The sequence below is a fragment of the Thyridium curvatum genome (genome assembly GCF_004353045.1).
Source record: "Thyridium curvatum strain D216 chromosome Unknown NODE_57_length_291365_cov_88.079165, whole genome shotgun sequence".
NCBI lineage: Eukaryota > Fungi > Ascomycota > Sordariomycetes > Thyridiales > Thyridiaceae > Thyridium > Thyridium curvatum.
The window spans coordinates 250,619-264,932 of NW_022156812.1; the positions used below are offsets into that span (position 1 = coordinate 250,619).

The 14,314-nt window shown below is 56.6% G+C and overlaps 4 protein-coding genes across 4 annotated transcripts; 1 reads left to right on the forward strand and 3 right to left on the reverse strand.

Annotated features, from left to right (window-relative positions):
* Positions 1 to 31: 31 nt before the first annotated feature.
* E0L32_008582 (uncharacterized protein) lies at positions 32 to 1,342 on the reverse strand (the record flags this gene model as incomplete). Its single annotated transcript, XM_031143453.1, has 1 exon — positions 32 to 1,342. The coding sequence occupies one exon, from the start codon at positions 1,340 to 1,342 to the stop codon at positions 32 to 34; it is 1,311 nt and encodes a 436-aa protein (XP_030992243.1).
* Positions 1,343 to 1,894: 552 nt separating this feature from the next.
* E0L32_008583 (uncharacterized protein) lies at positions 1,895 to 2,641 on the forward strand (the record flags this gene model as incomplete). The annotated part of the gene is made up of 1 exon (XM_031143454.1): positions 1,895 to 2,641. The coding sequence occupies one exon, from the start codon at positions 1,895 to 1,897 to the stop codon at positions 2,639 to 2,641; it is 747 nt and encodes a 248-aa protein (XP_030992244.1).
* Positions 2,642 to 2,996: 355 nt separating this feature from the next.
* Positions 2,997 to 9,785, reverse strand: E0L32_008584 (uncharacterized protein; the record flags this gene model as incomplete). Its single annotated transcript, XM_031143455.1, has 3 exons — positions 2,997 to 3,384; positions 3,729 to 8,779; positions 8,850 to 9,785. 3 exons carry the CDS (start codon positions 9,783 to 9,785, stop codon positions 2,997 to 2,999), a joined length of 6,375 nt encoding a protein of 2,124 aa, XP_030992245.1.
* A 929-nt stretch (positions 9,786 to 10,714) lies between these two features.
* On the reverse strand, positions 10,715 to 12,865 carry E0L32_008585 (uncharacterized protein; the record flags this gene model as incomplete). Its single annotated transcript, XM_031143456.1, has 1 exon — positions 10,715 to 12,865. The coding sequence occupies one exon, from the start codon at positions 12,863 to 12,865 to the stop codon at positions 10,715 to 10,717; it is 2,151 nt and encodes a 716-aa protein (XP_030992246.1).
* Positions 12,866 to 14,314: the final 1,449 nt, after the last annotated feature.

The following is a 14,314-nucleotide window of genomic DNA, read 5'->3' on the forward strand; positions in this document are numbered from 1 at the left end:
TAAACACCTTAGATTCATGCCCGGCGCTCCATCATGGAATGGCCTTCTGACTAAACTTTGCCTTTTTCCTCGCCTTGTTGTCCTTGTCCTTGTCCTTGTCCTTGTCTTTTCCCGTCTTTTCCGACTCCTGTGCCTGCTTCGCCTTGCCCTTCTTGATCGCATCGACCAGCGACTCGATCTCCTGGGCCTTTTCGGCCTCCTTGGCCTCCTTCTCCCGCTTCTCGGCCTCTTTCTTCTCCTTGGCCCGCCTCTGCGCGGCCAGCTTCTCCGTCTTCTCGATGAGCTTGTCGCTCGCCTCCCACAGCTCCTTGGCGATGGCCTCGTCCTGGACGTCCGTCCTCGCAAAGTCGACCTCCCTGCACTCCTTGATGAGCTTGCCCCCGTGGTCCCGCTGGATGCTGCCCTCCATGGCGGCGTAGAGGATCGACTGCGCCGCCATGAAGGGGCTCTTGAGCAGCAGCCAGGACCAGAAGTACAGGAGGACGTAGGCGAGCAGGCCGAGCAGCGAGCCCCGCGTGAGCCAGCGCGTCATGCCCGCCGTCCGCGCGAAGCCCGGGTCCACGAAGACGACCTTGGCGTTCATGGGGAACTTGTCCGGCCGCTCGTAGGCGTCGAGGTGCTTCTGGTAGGCCTGCCCGAAGGCCATGAGGGCCAGCTTGCTGCGGGCGTAGGCCTTGCGCGGGGTCCAGGTCTTGTCGTCGAGGGCGACGCCCAGGGGCGGGGAGCCGATGTACGACGAGCAGGTGGGGATGATGACGCGGACGTCGCGGTCGAAGGGCTGGGCGCGCAGGGCCGGGCTCAGGATGCCCAGCAGGTGGAAGTTGGCGAGGAAGTTGACCATCCACGTGCGCTCGACGCCCTCGGGGGTCTCCTGGCGGGCGCCTCCCGGCGGCGTCAGCGTGGCGCCGCAGAGCAGGACCATGTCGAGGCGGCGCGGCGGCGCGTTGTCGACCCAGCGCGTGGCGAAGAGGCGCACGCTGTGCAGCGAGGCGAGGTCGACCTGCTCGGCGTAGACGAGCTGGTTGCCCGTGCGCTCGCGCAGGTCGTGCACGTACTCGGCCAGGAAGGGGTCCGAGGGCGGCTGGCGCGTCAGCAGGACGACCTGGGCGCCGCGGCGGGCGAGCTCCGAGGCGGCGACGGCGCCGATGCCCGAGGTGCCGCCCGTGACCATGACGACGCGGCCGTGCATGTCGCGCTCGGCCGTGTTGGGCGCGCCGCTGCAGTAGCGCTTAGTGAGGGTCACGGCGGCGAGCGTGCCGCCGTACTTGAGCAGCGTCGACGTGGCCGGCATCCATGGCGGCGGCCCGTCGATGTAGAGGCTGGCGAGGAAGTTGATTGGCATGGTGTTCTCGGTGCAGTGTGCCAAGGTCTTCGCCCACCAAAGGGGAGCTTTTGGGCGTGCTTCTTCTTCTTCCTCTTCAATTGTAGACCTGGTAACTAAGGGAAGGAATAGCAGTAGGAGTGGCCCAGTCTTGTCCGAGAGCTGTTGGCACTATCTAGGTTGCAAGGCTGTCACGAGCTTGCGTCGTCGTCGTCGTCGTCAAAGCTGGCACGTTCGGGACTGATGGAGCTCCAGTCTTTTACATTTCTTGACAGGCGGCGACACTAAACAATTAAGGCTCGACGGGGCTTATCTTGGGCTGCGTCATGGGCGGCTTCCAGGGGTCCAGCCCCAATCGTTAGCGGCTCGGCGGCCGCTAACCTCAGACCAGCCACTGACAGAAATATCTACGGTAGAATAGGCAGATATAGACATGCACATATCACCGAAGCGATGATCTGACTCTGCGCTTTGCACTCTGACCAATACATTTCTAAGCACCATCGTCTATTGTAACTGCGATACTCACTCTCTGGAGGGACCGGCCTATGAAGAGGCCCGTTTCTACCAGACATGGCGTCCCGGGAGGCAGACGAGAGGGAGGCAGACGAGAATGAGCAAGACGACTTCATGGACGATACGCCGCTGCACCACCAGCGCGCATTCGCCGAAGGTCTGTCCCGAAAGCCCATATCGTTCGTGCCCGCTTCTTCCGGGAATCTCAAGACAACAGAGCAGCCCGGCGAGCCGGCCAACAAGTCTGTTTCGGACCTGTATCTGAACATAGTGCTCTCGAAACAAACAGCATCATCTGCGCCCGCCAGCCCAGGCTCTTCGAGCCGAGCTGCAGAGGAGCCTCAGATATGCCCCGTGTGCAAAGTACCGGTCACCTCAAGCCAGCACAGAAGCCATAGCCAAGAGAGCGGTTCTTCGGCACAAGCCAAGACAAGTCGTCACGAGGCATCTTTTGTGCACCAGGTCTCACTCGAGCACTCTCATCCGCCTTCTTCCATAGACCGTTCACGCATGGGCTTGTCGGTATTGGAGTCGCAAGGATGGGACCCAGACGCTCGTCGCGGTCTCGGGGCGTCTGGCCAAGGCATCCAGTTTCCCCTCAAACCGGTTCCCAAAGACGACACTCGCGGCCTGGGACTGGTCGTGCCCAAGGAGTTCGAAGGCAAGAAGAAGGAAAAGAAACCCGCACTTCTTCATGCTGGAAAGGTTCGAAAGATGGCACAGGAAGACAGGAAGAAGGCGGACAAACTTCGCCAGCACTTCTACGGCAACCCGGACCTGGACCGGTATCTGGGTGGTTCATGACACACGCTGCACAAAGCATTTACAGTACACATGGTCCTTGCCATATAGGCCAGAAAGTATCATGATTGATCTCCGATGCACGAAATCCGATATCTGCGCCGAATATAGAAGCCCATCTCGAAAGCGGATCGACTTTAGAATGCAATCAGACCGACTGTGGGAGTCCATTGCATGCCCCCCTCCATGTTGGCCACCTCCTGAGTGCAGACAAGCTAGTTCTGAGGATGGCGCTGTCTCCCGTCAGTTGCAACTCCTTCATCCGAGATTCGCCAACTCACTCGAAGCATGCGCAGCTGATCAAGGATGTGAATTGTCACGATTCAAGCCATCCCCCGTTCCAGACATACTCCGTGGCTCACAGAGAGCCGAACCGGGTCGCGCTCTCAATCATGCGAACGGCAACGGCCGAGGTTCCGGCGGCATAGCTGTCGAGGACGATGACCCTCTCGCGACGGAGCGAAGCAGGCAAGTCCCGGCCCGTCAGGTCGAAATAGAAGGTAGTGGACAAGGGGATGCTAGCCTCCGTCTTGGCCGTGCCGGCAGTGCGGACTTTTCCAGTCTTTCTGGACTGGTTCTTCGCACGAGGAGTAGACGGGCCCGCCTCTGATGACGAGGGCTCGGGCTCGACTATCACCGGGACGATGAAGGTCGCTCGCTGGGGGAAGGCCATCTTTGCTATCCCGAGCAATGCTGTTTCTTGCTGGAGTGGAGGTAAAGAGGAAGTGCTGGATGATAGCGAGGGACTGGAAATGTCATGAAATGGTGAGCGAGGATGGGACGGAGGACACTGCCAAGCTGAATGAAGGACCGATTCTTTTTGTTTGATTTCTTCCTTTTTTGCTTTTACGCTCAATTGAGAAGGAAAGAACAAACCCTTCCATGGCCGCCTCTGTTTACTCATAGGCTGCCATGGCTGGCCTGTTCTACGTACAGTGTATAACGAAAAGGTGGCCAAACTGCTATGGTACATGAATCACACAAACACTCATCTGACGAGTGATGGGCAGCATTGTCTCATACATGAATTGACGTTACGTGTTTATCCCTCTAGTGATTCATCTCTCAATCTAGCGACAACGACTCCTACTTGGATCCAGACGGGCCACCCGCGCCTTCAGCCTCGCTCCCGCCAGACACGTTCTTCCCCTCCCCCTTCCCTTTGCTCACATCATCGTCAACGACAGGCAGCGCGGGGATGTCCACCCCCTTGACAAGGTACTCCAGACCGACATACCCATCGCTCACGACAAGCACGTCCAGCTTCCTGGCCTTGCCACCCTCGGGCTCGGGCAGCCTCAGCACCGCCCGCGCCGAGGGCCTGGATCCCACGGCCACGCTCGAGCCCGCGCCCTGGCTCCAGCCGACCCTCTTGACGGCGACGATCTCATCGCCGGCCGTGTCGGCCACGATGACGAACCAGCCCTCGTTCTGCGGCTTGGGGAACCGGGGCGCGTAGATGCGCGCCTCGCGCTCGACGACGGCGTTGAGCCGCTTCAGGTGCACGGTCAGCGAGAGGGAGGTGACGTCGGCGACGGAGACGGCCACGTTCGGGAGCACCGAGATGGCCTTCAGGAAGCGAGGCTGCTGGCTGGCGGGGACGTGCAGCTCCTTGGCCAGCTTGGTCCACTGGCCCTGGTTCATGGCGGTCAGCTTCTGCAGCGTGGTGTTGTTCTTGACCCTCTCCGGGTCCAAGGTCGGCAGGATGGACAAGGGGGGCTCGGTCGGCCAGCGGGCAGACTTGATGCACTGCAGTAACTTGATCATCTCGAGGCAGCTCGACAGGAAGCCCATCTCGGTGATGACGTCGACGGAGGCCTGGATGATACGAATTGCCTGGTCGAGGACGCTGGTCTGGTCGCCGACGTAATCGGTGATGGGAAGTGTGATCCTCGACATGTGGGCCTGCAGGAGGAGGAATGCTTTGACATGGGGATCCCACATGGGCAGACCGAAAGAGGCTCCAGTGTAGGTCAGGTTGCGAGAGAGCTCGGCATTGATGAGGTCTTCGTTGTGCCGCACAGGTAGCTCGTCGTACTCGGTCGCTCGGCACATCCAAGAGAGCACATCGAGGAACGAGGCCTTGGGTTTGGCGTGCTTGGCCAGGTACCGGATCGTCTTGTGGGACAGGTAGTAGTAACTCATGATCTTACCAAGCGGCGTCGGGTCGACGTCGCCGTTAGGGAAGACTTCGACGCACTTGGATTTGGCGAGCTCGGAGAGCGAGTTATCTACCATCTCGATCATGAACTCGTTGGCCACCTGCTGAGCCGTGATGCTGTTGTGGTCTTCGGCAGAGATCTCTAGGCCGTAGTAGGACGGGTTCTTGTGCAGTCGGCGGAAGAAGAACGTCCACGTCAAGTAGTCCAAAGCATCCTGCTTGGTGACGATTGTCTCGGCTGAGACTTCTGCGCACAAATGGTTGTCCAGCACCGTGTGCAGAGACGATTCGACCGGGAATCCCGTGTGCAGGAAGTGCTTGTAAAAGTCCTTCTTCGACTCCTGCGTAAAGATCCGCGCCACTCCGGAGTTGTCGAACTGAGGCCGTCCTGCCCTGCCCAACATCTGGAGGACATCGGTCAGATCCATGTCCTTGTAACCCTCAATCTTCGCGTCGTAGAACTGAGTTCCTTTGACAACCACGAGATGGGCGGGCAAATTGACGCCCCACGCAAGAGTGCTGGTCGCGACTAGAATCTGAATACTGCCATTCAAGAAGAGCTCCTCGGCAAGCTGGCGGTCCGACTCGACAAGGCCAGCGTGATGCAGGCCGATACCGAAGCTGATAGCTTCCTTCAAGGCATCGTCTTTGACACGCGCCAGGTTGAGCTGAAGATCCTCTTCTTCCATGTGCAAGAAGCGCCGCGGGTTGTCTTCCATTCCACAGAGGTTGATCAGATCCTTGGCTGTCAAGCGGGTCTGTCGACGCGAAGGTACAAAGACGATGACCGGCTTGTCCGGGCTGTGATTCTTGACAGCCAGGAAGGTCGGCCGATTCATAGACTGCATGAGCGGACAGAAACCTCGAACCTCCGGAAACCCATCGATGTATAGTTCCAGGGGCACAGGTCGGACGGAGTGTCTGAAGTTGAACAACCCCTCCTTGACTCCCAACCAGTTTGCAAGGTCTGTCGCATTCGCACAAGCCGTCGACATGCCCAGCAGGCGAACAGCGTTCTTTGTAGACGTGGCGATGTAGTTCATTCGAGAAACGATGATCTCCAGAATCGGGCCACGGTCGCCCGCAAGAAGGTGGATCTCATCGATGATGACGAGACTGACTTGGCGGACGTACCCTCTCGTCTGCCAACTACGGGATATGCCATCCCACTTCTCCGGTGTCGTGATGATGATGTCTGCATCCTTGATGGTTCGAGTATCAGGCGTATTGTCGCCCGTCAACTCAACAAGCTTGAGACCCATTGGCCTGGCCAGCCGAGCACCCCAGTCTTTCACGCGCTCACGGACAAGCGCCTTCATGGGAGCAATGTAAACCACCTTTGAGCCTGGTCGCTCTCTGAAAGCCCACCACATGGCCAATTCGGCAGCCACCGTCTTGCCACTGCCAGTGGGAGATCCTAGAAGGACGTTTGCGGGGGTGTGGTACAATGTGTGGAAGATCTGAGTCTGCATGGGGTTGAAATAATCAAATCTCTGGCTGTAAAGATCCTCAAGGATCGGGTTTTTTAGGGCAGTGATTGGGAGTGGCTGCAGGTTGAGCAATTCCGTGTACACACTCTCGGTGTCAGGACGGATCAGATGCTGGAACGAGACTGGTAGGACGCTCTCGGCCCCCAGCCATCTATCGGAAACAGCCCGTACATAGATCTGATTCGGCAGCGGATCCGCCAGAGGGATGGTGAAATTCATCTCATGGTCATCATGCAGCTTCCTCCGGTTCAAGATGAAGAACTCGTGATGGTAGATCTCCGATGTCTCGGAGTTCTCCACCCAGATGTAGTAGGACTCAGAGGTGCCATGGATGTAGTCGTTCCAGCGGAAGTCAGGCGTGATATAGAGTTTGATCCTCAAGACGTCTCGGTTGAGAGGCGCAATCTCAGACTCTACAGTGATTGTGGGGAAGTTGTTGAGAATCTTGGCAATCTTCGCACCTGCACCATTGTTATGAACAAGACTGCCAATCTCGGCAGGCTCCATATCTCGCATAGCCTCGATGCCAACAGATGTCTTCAGGTCCAGGTGCCTGAGGACAGTCTTTGGAAGCTCGAACTGATGAAGAGGGGTCTGGAAGGGCCAGACCCTCTTCTCGATGGACTTGGCCAAGGTAAGCAGGACAAGGCACTGGTGTCCCCAGCGCCTGTTCAACGCGATCATAAAGAGCGCGCGGCAGATGCGGCCCGCCTGCTGGGCAACGTAGTTCAGATCATTGGTCAGCGCGAAATCGTCGGGCTGCGCCTGAGATATGTATGCCTGCAGGAGAATGTTCGTCTTGGCCTGGGGAGTGTCGATCCCGCCATCGATATCGCATGGGACGATCCTCTCATTGCGTCGCATATTGGTCAACTCATCCGCCTCGCTGTCTCTCGATTGGATGTTGTCGAACTCTCCACTCATGGAGATCATCTTCAGGATGTCGGCTTCGGTGGCATAGGGAGTCATCATGGTGTTGAAAATTTCGATACTCGTGTGAGAGATGTAGTATTGACTGGCAATTCGGCCAACATCCTTGCTTCGCAGCTCCTCCGTGGTCTCGTTGAAGATGATCATCTGGCACTTCTGAAGGGTCCGTGCTGCCTGGATAGCGAGCTGTCTTCGCCTCTGCACCAGAGTCGGATCATCTGAGGCTTCTGCCCAGTCGATGCCGTACGCCATGGGGTTCTTCCGCATGCGCACATACAGGTACGAGTATCCAATCCACTGCACTGCCTCGGGGATCGAGGTCACGGTGCCCAGAGATATCTCAGCATTCAGGTTGTCCACGAGCTTGGACGAGAACCTAGACTCTATCGGCACTTGGTTGGTAACCGCTGTCAAGTAATGATCAAGCTTGTCGATAGTCGTACAGATCATGCCGATACCAGTGTCCTCGAACTGGGGCCGACCAGCACGGCCAAAGATCTGAAGCACATCGAGAATGCCGAGGTCAATGAATTTACCGTCTTGGGCACTGTATACCTGTGTTCCTTTGATGACGACTGCTGCAGCGGGCAAGTTGACACCCCAGGCAAGAGTGGCTGTACAGCACAGAACCTTGATGACACCTTCAGCGAACAGCCTCTCCATGAGGTTCCGATCTGAACGAGCCATGCCCGCATGATGAATTCCAAGGCCCTTGTTGACGAGCTCTCGAATTTCCTTTGCCTTTGAAGTCTTCATGGAACTGACTGCGGCGTCGAATTTGGGATGCTCTGAGGGATCAAAGAGATCAACACAGACATCCTCTACAGCCTTCTCGTAGAGCATCTTGGCTGTGACGAGGGTGTCCCTGCGGGAGTGGACGAATACCATGACCTGATGGTCCAGCTCGAGCATTTCCTTGACCTTCTCAAAGGCGACGGTGTCCAGGTTCTCTTTTGCCTGTTTGGCTTTACCCCTGACGCCAATGAAATGTTGCTCCAAGGGAACCGGACGGAAAGACGCGTCAAAGTAGAACAGGCCGGCCATACGGTTGACCTTCAGAAAGTCGGCCACATCGATATAGTTAGGTAGGGTAGCGCTCAGACCGACGATGCGGATCAGAGACTGCGTGCTTTCCACCTGCCTCTCCGTTCTTGCAACAAGAGACTCGAGAACAGCGCCTCGCTCATCGTGCAGCATGTGGACCTCATCGATGATGAGCAGTCTAACCTTCTGGACCAGTTCAGTGTCGCCCGTGCCCTTTCGAGTGACCACATCCCATTTTTCAGGGGTGGTCACAATGATCTGTGTCTGAACAATCTCGGACTTGGTCAAATGCATATCGCCAGTGAACTCGCGACACTTGATGCCTAGCCAAGCCAGGCGCTTTCCCAGTTTCTCGGTGATTTCCGCGGCTAGAGCCTTCATCGGAGCAACATAGACGATTTTGAAATCTTCTATATGAACGGCGAATTCCGTAGCTTCAGGGTCTTCCCAGGGGCTTGGCGTGATATATTGGCCGATTGTGTGCAAGATGGTCAGCATTGCCGCATCAGTTTTACCCTTGGAAAGAATCAGCAACGCATTCACAGTCAAATGATCCCCGTAGACCCTGAATAACCCGGATACTTACAGCTCCAGTAGGGGCGCAGATGAGCATGTTCTCGCTAGTCTTGTATGCGACAGGGTAAACAAGACTCTGCATTCTGTTGAGGGACTTGTATCCGACAAATGTCCTCCTACAGAGCCCGTCCAGGTCGGAGATTTTGACAAGACTATGGCCGGGGAGGAGGCCGCCAGCCTTCCCTGCGGGGATCTCGTACTCTTCGTACTTCTCAAAGATCTTGCGCTCGCTGCCAGGGGGCAGGCCATACTTCTTTCCGGCAAAACTCAAAGCGTTACCTGCCGAGTACGCCTTGTACACGTGCGGGTAGACCGGCTCTTTGGACCTCGTGGGTCCCAAGGCGGCCGTCTTGTGCCGGACGTCTTGTTGGCGGAGGGCCTCCTCTCGCTCGGATCTTGTCAATAGTCTCGGGCCAGCCGGTCCGTTGCTCTGGCCTCCGTTCTGCGGTGCGATGCCGGCGAGAATATCGTCTCTGTGCGAGATGAGTTCTATGACGAAGTCCAGGTCGTCAAATCCAACAAGGTCCGTCAGTTGGGACGACAGCACGTCTTCGGATTGCGATGAGGCCAAGATGCCCACGATCTGGTCCTGGAAGGTGCTCGGGTTGAGTCCGTCTTTTCGCGCCGATACCTCGGAGCACTTGATAGCCAGCCACTCCGGGCCATACGCAGAAAATTCGTCCAAGCCATCGGTGCCGTCCATAAGATCGCCGCTGTCTAGCCCGAGCTCCTCCAGTTCGCTGTCCGAGATAAAGTCCCAGACGTCATGGCCATCGCCGGCGCCAGACGAGCTGTAGCCGTAGCTGTCATCGTCTTCGTCCTCGTCATAATCAAGCACGGGCGCAGGCTTGGTAGCCGGTAGCTTGAGCTCGGCCAGGGCGGCCTTCATGGCCGCGACCTGAGCTCGCCACTGCTCCTCTGCAGCGCTTAACGTTGTGGGCGACATCTTGGCGGGTTGAGTCGGTAGGTGAGTGTGTCTAGTGCCGATTATGCGTTGAAATGAGTTTTTTTTTTTCTCACGTCGCCGACCCTTCAAGAAATTTAGTGATTGGTGTATCAAGAATTAGGACATAATGCCTGGCAGCTTGCTGTTCACTGCGCGGCAAGGTGTTTTTTGATAGTGACGTTGGGCAGAGGAGTCACCGGCGTACCTAGATTGTGAAAGTCGATTCCACCCTGTTAATCCATGTGGGGGTAAGCAAACTCGACGGGTGACGAATATTAGGCCAAAATCCAAACCCACCTCTAGTATCCTCCATCATACAATCGCTGCTCTACTACCTACAACACTGGGCGAGTTATCTGCCTCGCCGCCTCTTCACGAAAGTGTTTGTTATGAATCATTCTTGGTCATTACCATAATATTTCAACCCAAGTACGAGTATTGGTGGTGCCACAGTTCTGACAACATTAGCCAAAACAAAAGGCGATGGTGAATAATATCAATTGACCAGGTATCGCTCAAAAATATCCGCTCTCAATGATCCCGTAATCTAGTAGAAATATAAAACCCGGTCCCCATCCCCAAAGGACATTCATTCTTCAGAGGTATCACAGCCATAGGCCCTCAAGGCCAGTGTAATCCATAAGACAAAGGAGAAACGCGCCAGTGCAACAGACGATGCTTGGTGGTCACAGACCTGCCCCCCCCTCTCAAGTTCGCCAAGAGCTATGCCAACGAAAACGGCCTGCCCTATCGGAACGGGCACCGCCCAAAGGGTTAATAAATAATACATTAGATCCAGCCCGTAATAATATGGTCTTGCCGGAAGAGAAAAAAAATAAAAGGTAAAAAATGTGCTTAAAGATAGTGTAGAATGTGTCGCAAACCTCTGCGAGAGGTATCCAGGCAGAGAATGGTATGTCGAGAAGTGCCTAGGCAGCCTCCAGGACCACACGCTCGCTCTTGCGGTGTTGCATGAGCTGCGACCGTTCCATCGCCTCTGGGGGCACCACCAGAGTCGGTGTTGAAGACTTCGTTTCCTGGAGTTTTTCGTTGCGTCCAAGTTGGTTTCGAACCGGTCCAGTCGTCGTCGTATTTGCCCGTCGCCTTGAAGACTGAATGGTGCTCGACTGGAGAGGCCTCAGCATCTGTCGCTGCTGACGGGAAATGCTGATTTGCCTTGCGATGGAGACTTCAACTGCGTTCTTCAGAACCGAATCCGCCTCATTGATCTCGACGGACGGTTTCGTCACGTGGGTCTTGACAGATGACACAGAGGATCGGGATCTCTTGCGCGTGCTGCTCGCACTCGACGACGTTGAAGATGGCGGGGCCGGCGTCAGCGGAGAAGCCATCTGCCACTGTGGCTCAGGAATCTCGGGATTGAATGGCCGCGTCAATCTGCTTTCGTCCTCGCTCAGCTCGTCTGGCGAGTCCAGTATGAGACTCGATTGATCCGGATCGAAATAGACGGGTTTCGGTTTTCGCAACTCGCGGGTTTCGTATACAGCCTCGCTCCTCATTGTCGGGTTGCCTCTCAGCGGATTGACTTGCAAGCGGCTCCCCTTGGGCCGGTCCGGATGGAGTGACGGTGATGGTTCTTGGGCGGCGTGCTCGAAAGTCGTCTTGACCGGAGACTGGAGGAGTGCAGGCGAAGTGTTGGATCTCAACCTCGGAGAGAGCATAGGCGGCGGTGGCATTGGAGGTGAGTCTACGTGTTTCGCTGTCGAGGGAGTCGGTGGGAAGAGCGTGAAGCCTGGCGACTTTGTCGGCTGTGGCGATGAAGCTCGCTTCTCTCGTACCGTGTCTCGTACAGGGTGTCTTGCTTCTTCCTCCTGAACGATGCGGTCGTTGATGTTCTTGAGCTTGTCGAGGGTTGCCTGTCGCCTGGCCAGGAGAGAGGAGGCCGGCTGCTGCTGCTTCTGCTGGTTGAGCAGGCTCCCAAACATCACGCTGTACCGTTCCATCTTGACATCGGGGATCTCAATATCGAGATAAGGACTCCTTGCCGGCCGGCTCACAGACCTGGCGGCCGGGACTTGCAGAGAGTCCTGCATTGCGGCTCGCGATCTGTGAGAGTGGCCAAACGCGGGCTCTGAAGCCTTTGATCTCAACACCGGCTGAGTGCTCGCTTCTCGCAGGGGGCTCTTTGCAAAAGGCTCCGTGTTGGTTCGGACCATGAGCGGTTGGTGTTTAGGTCTCTGTGTCTGAGTGTTGCTTCGCATCGGCGCTCCCTCCCTCGGGCTCTGAGCAACTGCGCGAACGGGAGTCGTCGCAGCGCTCTCCGAGTCACTCGACTCCAGTTGGGCCTTGGCTGGCTCGGCATGCTTTCTGCTGCCGAAGATACCAAATATCTTCCTCCTCGTCTTCGATCGTTGCAAAGGCTGTTCTGATTTGGTAGCAGAAGACGGGGCTGCCTCCCTCACGACGGGCATCTGTGGCTGCCATGCTGTGCTCGCTACTGACGGCGGGTGGGAAGGGCTGCCCAACGCCATGCCGATCTGGATCTCTCCCGACCTGAGCGACTCCGGAGTCGCCATCCTGGCCGGAATGGCTGCCATCGGGGGCGCCTCGTAGCGTGGGCTGGACTCTGGTGTTGGTAACTGGGTCCGGATGGGGACGTGAAACGCTGCTCTGGAAGACGACTTCCTCCCAACAAACATGTCGTCTCTCGAGATTCTCCTGTTGTCAAAGGCTGCCTTGGACGCTGGCTTCAGAAACATGTCATCTCTCGATATCCTCTTGTCAAAGTTGCGGCTCCCCATGCCCTTTCCCGTAGTAAGGCCCCCCGATGTGGTTGGCCGGCCCGGCATCGTGACAGAGGTCTTTGGTGGTGGAGGTGGGGGAAGAGGGCGGTTGAGGTAAGGGCTTCTGCCATCAGAGAAGGAAACGGCGGGATCGTCCACATTATCAACAAGACCTAGCACCGTCGAGTTTTGCAGGGTCGGTCCTGATACATGGCCTGGCTCGCTGACGAGGGGCGTGTACGGGCCGTGCGCCTTGGACACTCCTGCATGCCCAGAACTGACACCTCCACCACCACCGCCTCTGATAGATCTGGAACGGCCAACAATCTTGAGCATGTTGCTGCACTAGCGGGGCCCGACCGCTGCGTCTGCCAGGGGATGGATGCAACCGTAGGCAGGTACGGAGTACAGACGCCGCGCACTAATCTCCAGGAATATGTCTGCAGAATCGCCCACTAAAGGCAGGGGTTGAGGTTGTTTCAACCCTGCTGGAAGAGGAAGCTAGCGTACGTAGGATCGTAAGGGCGCGAAACGGGTGGCACAGATGGACTGCTACTGGCAGCTGTGTATTATATGCCTCCGGAGTGGACGAGATGAAAGGAGTCTCTTTGATTAAATCAAGAGCCAAACAGGATACAAAGGTGCTCAAATGAAGAGAGCCGGGAAATAGAATCCTTACATATCTTGAAGCCTACCTTTGGTCCTCGATCTCAGCAGCCGTGTCCAAGACCATTGTATTCTTCCAGAACGAACCACATTCCCCGGCGTCAACGTCGGCGTTTGAAGTTGAGGGGACGGTTATTTCGAGCTGGTTGATCAACGGCAAGGTTGGTGGCCAACAGAAGCCTGCTGACGAGCCTGGATGGTGGCCATGGATCAGGGCGGATCGGTATGGCTCGCTCAGGACCCCGGCTTAGTGGTGATGACGAGGAGGTTGATCCGCCGCAGGGTTCATGGGCTGGGCGTGGAGAGCAGCATGTTTCAGATCTCAGAGTCAAGAGATATGGTGTTGAGCGAGAAGCATGCATGATTTAGACGCGGGTTCGTATCAGGGGTAGGGGAGTGACTTGTACAAGCTGCAGAGTACGTAGCTGATGAGAGACGCCACCGGAGTAGCCGTTTCTTCATACTGCTTCCTGTAACACGTCAAAGGCATGCTCACGTGGCTGACACACGAGCACTTGGGCAAGGGGCATGTGCCAGTATTCTCTTGATGGGACAGCTGGGCAAGCTGTGCGAATGCTCATGCGTCTGGGGGTCGCTGCTTTTGAGAAGGCTGCTCTGTTGGGATATGCGGTCGGCTATGCTGTGTGCTGTGAGTGCTCAGAGCAGCTGAGCGTCGGTACTTTGCTCGCTTGGTGGTGATCCTGCGATCTTGACTCTGGAAGGAGTCGGTCGATGTCCCCTGGACGAAGCCAGGGTCCACATTAGCCGCACAACAACCACAAACCATTCAACGGCGGGTCGGTATGCTCATGAAGAGATCATTGATGTGACCGGCTGGCCGACCTGGTGGCCGACCTGGTAGGAGCTGGACAAGGGGCCTGTCGTGCTTGTGAGTCTGAGGAGGTGACAAGAGCCGGTGGGGTCGGGGTGTTTTTTTAAGATTGAAGGAGCTGGGGGATCATCCAAGTCTCCGCCAACGACACTTTAACACACCTAACGGCCAAGCCAAACAGCCCTACAGCTACGAAGAAAAGCGACCCATTGGTCAGACGCAGAGATGAAATGCGAGATTGAGTTCGCATGCTCCTTGAGGGTCGCCTCAATCTTGGAAAATGTCCG